The 10,014-nt window shown below is 42.3% G+C and overlaps 1 protein-coding gene across 2 annotated transcripts; it reads right to left on the reverse strand.

The window, feature by feature from the left end:
- Positions 1-370: 370 nt before the first annotated feature.
- LOC117436312 (V-set and immunoglobulin domain-containing protein 4-like) lies at positions 371-9,465 on the reverse strand. Of its 2 annotated transcripts, none has more exons than XM_034064281.1 (8): positions 9,414-9,465; positions 8,701-8,820; positions 7,369-7,725; positions 6,463-6,744; positions 5,296-5,364; positions 4,454-4,567; positions 3,129-3,150; positions 371-2,276 (listed from the first exon to the last, which is right to left on the reverse strand). In XM_034064281.1, exons 2-8 carry the CDS (start codon positions 8,753-8,755, stop codon positions 2,081-2,083), a joined length of 1,095 nt encoding a protein of 364 aa, XP_033920172.1. In that variant the 5' UTR covers positions 8,756-8,820; positions 9,414-9,465; the 3' UTR covers positions 371-2,080. The 2 variants fall into 2 exon arrangements, with proteins under 2 accessions (XP_033920172.1, XP_033920173.1); XM_034064282.1 differs by having other exon boundaries at positions 2,146-2,276; positions 3,100-3,150.
- Positions 9,466-10,014: the final 549 nt, after the last annotated feature.

A 10,014-nucleotide genomic window follows, 5' to 3' on the forward strand; every position in this document is an offset into this window, starting at 1 on the left:
CCTGGGATGTTTCAACACTGTTGTTTTGTCATGACATTAGCACACTATCCAGTCGTGATTTGTTGTTCTCTGGAAAACTCTTTTATTGATAACTGTGTGCCTTGCAGTCATATTGCAATAGTTTTCCTCCCCTGCTCACCTTTCTCCTTAGAAAGAGAGACTGTCAGACTTCACTGGCTTTTTACACACTTCATAATGGAAGTAACTTTTTTTCACATCCAAAACATCTCATTTCACCTGCTCTGAACCTCAAATAGGACTAGCAGTGACTCTTTCAAGTAGAGGGACCTAATATGCTCCTGGGCACACACAGATGTTCATGCACATTCACTCTTCCTGCCAAAATAAAGAGAAGTGTAACAAAATCTACTGACTTTACAGTCATGAAGTTTAATGGTTTTCATTTGCTTCTCCATATCTACAACAAGTTGTATGTACATCTTGACAATTTTTTTCCAAGACATCATCACTAGCAAAAGTTGCTGTTTGTTCCCTCTCCATTTTGAAATCAGGGTTTCCCAGCTCTTGTTTTTTAAGCACATTCTTAAAGAGAAATAAAACTGGTACAGGAAATTCAGGAAATTTGCTTCCTTTTATCTTTGGAGAAACCATAAACGAATACTCCATATTCATCTTCTCCACATTTTGCCTCATTCTTCTCTTTTTTTCTGGTTCAGAAAGCTGATAAAGTATAATGCATTTGCACAGAAGTGTTTTCATGCCACTACTGAGCCTTAATTATCTTTCTCAGTAACTTTTCTAGCTCTGTTAAACCCTTTCAAGATGAGACACCTACACACATAAAAGATGGAAGCATTCCATGAGCCCATTATCACAATCCTGTTTCTATTTCTGTTTTCTATTGTGTTGTAATGCTTTTCCTAATAGCATCTAATACTTTCTTGGACTGCTAGTGAATTTTGAGCTGATGCTTTCAGAGAATTGCACACCTTTCCCAAGTGTGAACAGCAAATCTGAGAGCCCACTAATCCTGTATCCAGGATTATCACCAATATGTCCCTTGCCCCTCAGTTTGCTCATTTCGTTTTACATCTGCCTGCATGGCTTTTAATCTGACATGGTACTGCCCAATTATTATAAAAAGGTTCTCCCATAGATCTGCTGTATCCATGTTATAGATTTACTTAGGATAGTAGAAATTATGAGCAACAAAACTTTTCAGCTCCCTACTTGTCCTTTCCTTCCTAAGCCAGGATGAAAGTATTTCATGAGCAACTTTTGAGGAGTGCTTGCTGGCACACAAAAATATTCATATCAAAATACTTTTGGAGTGTGTAAACAGTCTTACCCACAAACTTAGGAAAAGCATCTATTTCCTTTTAAATATTACACATGCATTAAAAAAGAGAACAGAGAAAGTGGACTCAGAATGTACCTTTTGCAGTTTCAGAGCCAGACAAGCTGTCCAGTGCCAAAACTATAGAAAGTGTGCCTGCATCTTACTGCATATCGTGCAGAAAGGTGAATTGAGCACAGAACAGTGCTTTTTGTACTCCTAGGGTGGTAGAGTTCTTGGTTTTATCCTGTCCTTAATCTGTCTTTCAGTGTTTCTTTAAGGGCTATCTTACATTTAAGACATTCTACCACACATGCAACACTCAGGCGTGTGGGAGGAGAAATGCCAATTCCCAGGCCAGACTCATTCTGCACTTCTTACTCAAAGATGATGAGGATGTTGAGCCCCTCCTACTGTTGGTTCTACCCCTACTACATGAAGGCTGTGAATGCAGATCCTTTTGGTATCGCAAAGCACTGAGTTTAGTACAGTGCTCTTGATCTGGGATCTGCATACCCTGGCTTTTAAAGGACTTTCTTCTACAGAGGGGGTGGAAGGAAACCAAAAATGGAAAAATCAGAAGATCTATACAGCAGTTTGTAAGAGAACATCTCAAAGAGCTTTGTGTTTTCATTTAAGAGATTGTTAAGGTTCCACAAGTCATGAAGGAGCAAAAACTGCTTGTCCAACCTATTTTTAGAGAGGTTAAGGTGAATAGGAAGATACATTTCGCCTGAATGAAAGTGCTCTTCAGGACTGCTACGTGTAGCAATAAGTTGGTTCTCACGCAGTGTCCGTTACTTCATATTCAGATTCCATGGTGTTTCCAGCACAGTCATATTCATTCTTTTTCATATTTATTTCTTCAGATCTTTTATCTTTCATGGGCTCCATCACATACTTGTTTTCAGTGGAGATGGGTTCCTCATAGTAACCTGCACTTTCACACCTTGAAGCAGCTGCTGCCCTTGAGTTATGGCTAAAATCAAAATACAGTAGGAAAGAAGAGTTGCAACCAGAGTAGTTGAAGCATCTCCCAACCCTCAAGATTGTAGCTGAGGAACTGAATGTAGCCCATATCCACCATGTAGCTTATGATAACCAATATCTTTAAAATAGTGGTAAATCCTCTGAGGAGAAATGCCATCACCCACTTGTTCAGTTGCTCAGGGTTCAACTGTTACTTAAAATGCTGGGTAAGAACAAAATCTTGGGTAAGTACTGCTGGCAGGTTCTCCCATGGCACTCTAATCATTAGCAATTCAGTTTATATCTGGATAATTGGTTCTCATTGCTTGTTTTCACTGGATTATTAAACTTTTCAGAATAGCTTCCATGGGTTATGAATAGATCAGAATGCTGAAACATGAGTTTAGAAATAGCTATAACTTCCTGCCACAGCTGCAATTAAAAAAGGCAGATTCAGTCAAGGATATATCAAGGATAAATCAAAGTATATTCTGCGCATCCAGAGCCTTAGCTTTCTAGAAGGGGAATTCCTGTCCTTTGCATTTGGAAAAACACTGGGAATTTATCCTTGGCTGTGATCTTTAATGGGCCTTATTGGGCTGAAGAGTTAATAAACAGCTCTTGCTAGTTTTTGTGATTCTAATATTGCAAAGGAGAAGATCTTTCTTCTGACATTATTTGTTGACACGGAAAGTCTACAGATCATCTGTACAGTGTACTACAGACTAACTTTGAATGTCTTAATCCGTACTGCTTAAGAGACTTTTAATCTTGACAGCTAAGCAGCACCTTCCCTCCCCCCCCCTTTTCTGATAGAGTCCCCAAAGACTCACCAATATGTCAGATAAAGGGTTATACTCACAATTTTACTTCATAGGTCTGAGCTAGAAAAGAATAATCAGAAATGTGTGTCAATAATTTGCAATTATATTCTCAAAAATAAATTCTACTGTCTTTTCTTGATACGAGAAAGCAGCCTCTGAAGACAGAATAAAAATAGGAACCTTAGAGATAGTGCTAGGTGGGAGATGACTCCTATTCCCAGGATGCAGTTCAAGAAAACAAAAACAACCCATATCCCAGGTGTAGCACAACTGGGTCAAAATAACTGAAACCAGGGTTAAAGTTTAGAAACTGAAAGTTAAACTGAAAGTTCCCAGTTCCCACAATTTCGCTGTAAGAATTGTTCAGTAAAGAACAATTTGGGAAGAGGTTATTCGAGATTCCTTAAAAAAGGCAAAAAAAGAGTATTTGATAATAATTATTATTAATAGGTACCATGGAGCTGTAGAAAGGCAATTAAAGACACAAATGGATAAGGAGAAAACTATGGCCATCAGTATTAAAAAAACCCAAACCAAAACTCCAGTGTGTTCTCTGTACACTGCTGAGAGCTTCAGCGAGCAAGGGGACTCTCAGCAAGTGGTCAGGAGATTTCTAGCATTAGCACAGAAAAGACAGAATTATTCAGTAAATATATCCAACATTTGAAGACTAGAAAGGAAATGAACTGCTGTTGAATAGGGAGAATTAATGATGAGCTCTTTCCCTCCAGGTACTAAGGGAAATACTGAACAGCAGCTGGTGCAAACAGGTATTTTAAAGTAGCAAGACAAGATTAACTTGCTACCAGATACCTTAAAAGATCTGATCAACATACTCAATCCAGCAGGTTGGTTTGAGAGTCATGGGATATCTGTGGGGACCAAAGGGAAGGAATCATCCCAAAGTAACCAAGGCAGAGTAGAGGGCAGCATGGCAGAGAAGGTGAGCACTGCAGGATGGCCCAAGGGTGTAGAGACCGAGACCCCTCCCAGAACCAGCATGGGATGAATGTGGCAGAGGCTGCTTCATCACCATGCCAGCCCTTCCCACAGCACCCAGTGGTGTGGGAGCACCAGGGCAATGCTGCCTTTCTGGGCTCCTCTCCAGCTAGTGCCTGGCAGACCTCCCTCAACTGCAGCAACTGCTTTTCTCTGAGGAAAAGGGACTACTCCACCTCTTTAGAGCTTCCACCACCTATTTTGATCCATGCACAATTTGACTGACTGCCTGTATGAGCAGATGCCAGAGCTGCCACTGGAAGCAGTGAGCACAGTACCAGTCCCAGCCCCAGAAAAACATTTATAGGTAAAATCAAGCTGGGCATACACAATACAGTCAAGTTTTCCAGAACATTCTACTCACCACCTTTGGGCTTCCTCATGCAAATGATAAGAAAGATGACAAGCAAAACCGCAGCAGCACACACCACCACAATCAGAATGATGAGGAACAGGGACAGGCGAGTCCCTTGGACATCTAGAGCAATACAGCAGAAGACTTTCAAACAGAGAAGACCTCCTGGGTCATGGTAGTAGAAGCAGTTACATGATGCTGACCACTTTCCCAAGGCCAACAGCAGCCAGCCCCATCATGAACACGTGGGGTTGTATGCATATGCCTGTCCTTACTTGTTTGCATCCTGACAGCATCTTGCTCTTGTGGCTCTAAATTGGTGTGGCTGAACCAGTCCAACTCACTGTACATGCATCTCTCAGAGACTGTGAGCATAAAGACAGCCAGCAGATGTTCACCGAGACTGTGCACCGAGCAGAATAGTTGCTCTACATGTCACGAAATAAAGGGTCTCAGCTTTTCATTCAAGCATACTGTTCAGTTGCGTTTGAACATGTCTAAACCTGCCATGTCACAGCAAAGTTGAGGATGTATAAAAAATACGCTTGAGTTGCACACTGAGGCTTTTCTGCTGTTCCAGTTTTGACACTCAAAGGAAAGATTGAAATGAACTACTGTTTGGGAGCACAGCAACAACTCTGCTTCAACTATAAAAGCTTCCTTCTGGCCTTAAAAACTTCAGTCTTCAAAAGAGTGAATCATGCATCATGAGCCATGAATCATCTAGGTCCCTTGAGAACAGCTGTTAATACAATTTGCAGCCAAAAAGCAGAACACTAATTTTGAGGCTTGAGGTATGGACTATTTGGGTCCCTAATCTCATTCTTAGGTTTGTTTTGCTCTCCACTTACTCTGAGTTGTATAATTCTTTTCTGGATATCCCACATCATTCTCTGAAGTCACTACTGTCACGGGAGGTTCTGCAAAACAAACAGGAGTGAAAGGTTCACAGTGTATTTCCAATCCTAATTTTAGCACCAGAAGATCTGGAGTTATAGTTATAGGATCAAAAGAGAATGTCTCCATCGCATTTACAAGGTGGTGAAAATAGGCAAACTCTAGAAATGAGTGCAATATATACATTGTAATATTGAGAGAGTATGTATGGTACTACATATACTCATTGGATGGATACTATGTACACTATATATACGATGTATACACAGACTATATATATATATACATACTAGGTATACATAGAATCATAAAATAGTTAGGGTTGGAGAGGATCTCAAGATCACCCCATGGACAGAGTTGCCTCACAATAGACCATGTCACCCAAGGCTTTGTCCAACGTGGCCTTGAACATGGCCAGGGATGCAACATTCACTTCTTTTGGCAGTGCCTCACTACCCCATGTATTAGTGGTGGAGTCTAAGAGATTACTGAGATGCTCCTGATCACCATCTTCATTTGGGTTTTTTTCCTGCAAGAACAGTCAGCAACTGTCAGCATCTTCCCTTAGCTTCTGGTCACTGCTGTGTAAATGGTCGGGCACTATAAATTCAAATGAAACATAAACCCAAAACAAAGTTTCCAGAAGCAGACCTACTGTAGTAAGGTAGATTGTTCCCAGTGAGGTCTGAAGCAGCTTTTGCATAACTTGGATATGCCACTAGAGATAATAGCTCTGCTTCCCACTGTAGCAGCTTTCATTCTAGACCAGGAAGCAAGTAAAGAAGCCCTTTAAAAAGAGGGCAAAACCCAGAACATTCCATATTGATCTAAAAGACAGGAAATTTCTACTATGTTCATGCACTAAGACACATAGAGTCTCTTAGGCAGAGACACAACCTTCCATGCATCAGAAAAGAGAAGCTCCTCTGAAGATGAGGGGGGAAATCAAATACAGAAAATAAACAAGGATAGAAAGCTGGAGCCAATGATGCAAAGTGCTTCAGAGCTCAGAAGTCTAACACTTTTCATATTTTCCTTTTTCAGGGAAGGGAAGTAGGAATGTTGTTCCATTCTGGAAGGAATACAGATGCTTTCCATTCAGCTGTGACTCTGGGACTCACCTGTCACTGTGAGCTCAACAGCGTCACTCTGCTGCACAGCCCCGGCCCCAGCCCTGTTTTCCGCCTCACAGTAGTACTTCCCAGTGTCGGAGGGCTGCAGGCTGTCCCACACCAGCTCAGCCTGCCTGCTCAGCAGCAGGGCTTTCTGTCCTGGGGTGCCCCTGAACCAGCGGTAGCTGATGGGGGGGGACCCGCTGGCCACACAGGTCAGACTGGTCCTGGCTCCTGTGGGTACTGTCAGCCCCAGTTTGCCGGCCCTGATGATGGGCTTGGTTGCTGCCACTGGAAGACAAAGCAGATGGGATCCAGGTCACACTGGCCCTAGTTGTGGTGGGGAAGGTCCTCTTGCCATGGCAGTTCTCTGGCTTTGGGTGCTTTCCCAGGAGGAAGAGGGGCACTGCTTTCATGTCACCTATCTGCACAGGTTAAGCTTGATTTAGCTGTGACTGTACCAGCTATATCACCCATTGCACCTTCTACACACATTTGCTGGGATGTTGTGGATGTTGATGACATCCCCCTTCCTCTGTAAATCATCACTGCCCAGGCAAAGGGAGATCAGTCACGTGAGATGAAGTTTAGTCAAAGAAAAGCAATGCAATATTCCAGAAAGTTCCCCTTTGGTGCACATCCTTGGAAGCATTGCACTGCTGGATACAGGTAGAGCTAGGGGCAAATCGGTACACGAGAAGCCACAAATCCTCCCCCAGCCTCCAAACTGCAGGGTGCCACATCTTGGGCAAAATTCCTCTCTCTGACCTATTTGCTGCTTCTTGCCAGAGTTTAACACTGCTCAGGAAAATGCTCCTGCATCAAAGTGGGTGGTCACTGCCCACCTGGTCTAATTCCTAACAGCCTTTCTGAGCCAAGCTTTCCACTCTTGCACACCTTCTTTCTAGGGTTTACCTTTAACAATCTTCAGTTCAGTGGTGATCTCTCTTACTATCAGGTTGTCACTGCTGTCCCTCCAGGTGACCTGGCAAATGTAGGTTCCCTTGTCAGAGACCTCCAGGTTCAGGATGTGGAGAGACATATTCCCTGCTGCATCCTTCACTACACTGACCCTGCCCCTGTAGTCAGACAGGAGAACATGGTCGCCAGAGTCATCCCTCCGAAAGATGGTGACAGAACTCTGGTCACGGACCACCATCCACTTGAGTATGTTCTGTACCAAGTCCTTCACAGGCACATAGACACACGGCAAGGTGGTAGATTCCTTCCATACACCCTCAATCTCAGGGTGGCCAGTCAGGTTCAGAAAAGCTGCAGGAAGAATGGAGAAGAAACATTTAAAGAAAAAAAGCAATCAACATGAAAGCAGCTCCTGGGTGATGAAGCAATAGTGAGAGCATCAGCAAGTGGAACCCACCAAATCAAAAGGATGGGCAGCCAGTGTAAATGATGGGCTAACAAAAAGCAGCATGGCATGAGGAAAGCAGATGGGGACATGAAGTCATGCCAAGCATGTAGTTTGCCTCATGCTCTGCCTGGTGCTTACCGGCAAGCAAGCAAACACCTGGAGGCAAGTGAACAGGATCAGAATTAGCAAAAGTCTTGGGCCTGAAGGAAGACGCTTGTCTCACACCCTAGTTTCCCAGCTCAAGGTCACAGCTGGTATCTGCACCCACCACCCAACATCACTTTTTGGGCTCTTCTGGGAAGCACCACATGTTAAGAGCAAACCACAGCTTTGATGGCTTTCCCTCCTCCACTGTGCATTTATTCTCCTGAAAGACTCTGCTTTTTCAGACTAAGCTGAATACAAGAAACTTAAGAAAAGGTTCAAAGAAGTCTAAAACTTGTTAAATTCTCCTATGAGGCCCATTGCCTTTGTTCTAGTACATTTTTATCACTTTTGGGTTTGAACCTGTGCTTCCATAGACACTTCTTTACCTTTTTCCCCTGGTTTGCAAACCTCTCCCCTTTTCCTGGGAACATGCACTACCCAAACTCTTTGTCCTGGGCTACTCACTGTGTTCTGGGAAATAACCATCACAACATATATGGGATCTGTGTACCCTAAGCACATAGGCAGCATTTCCAAAGCCATCATGCACTGTTGTGCCCTGCAGCCACTGGATTTGAAACAAGAGAACACCAAGCCAGCAGCACACAAAGATATTGGCCTTTTTTCCATATTTCTACTCCCCAGACAGAACCACCCCTGCACAAACACACACAGACACACCAGTACCAGGGAAGGAACATCCTGAACAGGAGACCTTTCCATAGACTCACCGTTGCAGAACAGAAAAGGACTCAAAAACACAGCTGCTCTCACCAGCATTTCCATCCCCCCAAAACTGCAGTTTCTCCTTCTCAAGTAGAACAAACAGCTGCTGATGGTTTTTCCTTCCTCTTTAAAAAAAAAGAGCATCTCAGTAATGACCCGTGGAGGTGTGAGCAGAACAGAAGTCCTAAGGGAGGGTGGAAAGAAGAAAGCTGAAGTTACTTCTACCCTATTTCGCATTTCCTGCTGAGTATGCATTCTTCTCCTTCTGTTTTTTAGCTCCATTTTAAAAAAGTTTCATGTTTCTTCTCTTTTTTCTCTTTGCATTGATTACTAAATAATAAGCTTTAATATGCATGTTACCAACAATGCGGGTACATGCAAGAGCACCCTTAAGGAGCTAAACAACCAGGGTCCTTACAACTCATACTAGCTTTTCTGTTAAGGTCAGCACTGCTTTACATCAAAATTCACAAAACAACCTAAATCTTTACATTACCGGCATGAAACACATGATTGCTGTAGGTGTCTTCCAACTATTCTATTCTGTATCATAATATTCCATTTATTATTTAGTATTTAGTAATTTAGTTGCATGATTGAATGAATTAATTGTATTCAACTAAAAACCTGCATTAGGGCCACCTGCATTTCCCTGTAGACTCCTTTGGAAACAGGTAAATAGTTATATCCCTAGACAGGAAAAAAAAAGGGAACTTACCAAAGTAGAAAATCTTAGAGACTATATAATAGTGTCTTCTTAACTGCAATGAGATGTGTTATTATTAATTAAAAGTAATATTAGTTGTAGTTAATCTGCATTAAGTGACTGAGCACTAGACCTGCACAGGAAAAGTATCTATTCTCTACTGAAACATTATCTTCAAGAGATTCTACATGCCTTATGCTGTCTTCTGCAGCTCTTATTTTCTCTTACGTTCCAATGACAGAAATCTGCTGCTTCATTGTATTCAGCCAAATCAATATAAGCATTTTGCTATTGTTACATTCAAATTCAACATCCAGTCCTCAAAATGCAAGTACCTAGAACAAATAGATGCAGTCAGCAAAATCCTAGACTGTGTTCTGAAGTACAATCCTCCTTTAATAATGGTGAGACCATGTTTGCACCCATAGCAGCACAGTACAGGGTAACAGAGCAATCAGTGTTGCATACCTGATCCTGAAGTAGTGGTGGTGTGGGGAAAAAAGTATTTCGCATGAACTAGATATGGCTTAAAGACAGCTCCACCTACATTGTCATTTGTAGGCAGATTCATTAGGTTGTCATGTAATTTAACATTAAAATCAGGAGATTTGTG

Source organism: Melopsittacus undulatus, chromosome 6 (genome assembly GCF_012275295.1).
Source record: "Melopsittacus undulatus isolate bMelUnd1 chromosome 6, bMelUnd1.mat.Z, whole genome shotgun sequence".
Taxonomy (NCBI): Eukaryota; Metazoa; Chordata; class Aves; order Psittaciformes; family Psittaculidae; genus Melopsittacus; species Melopsittacus undulatus.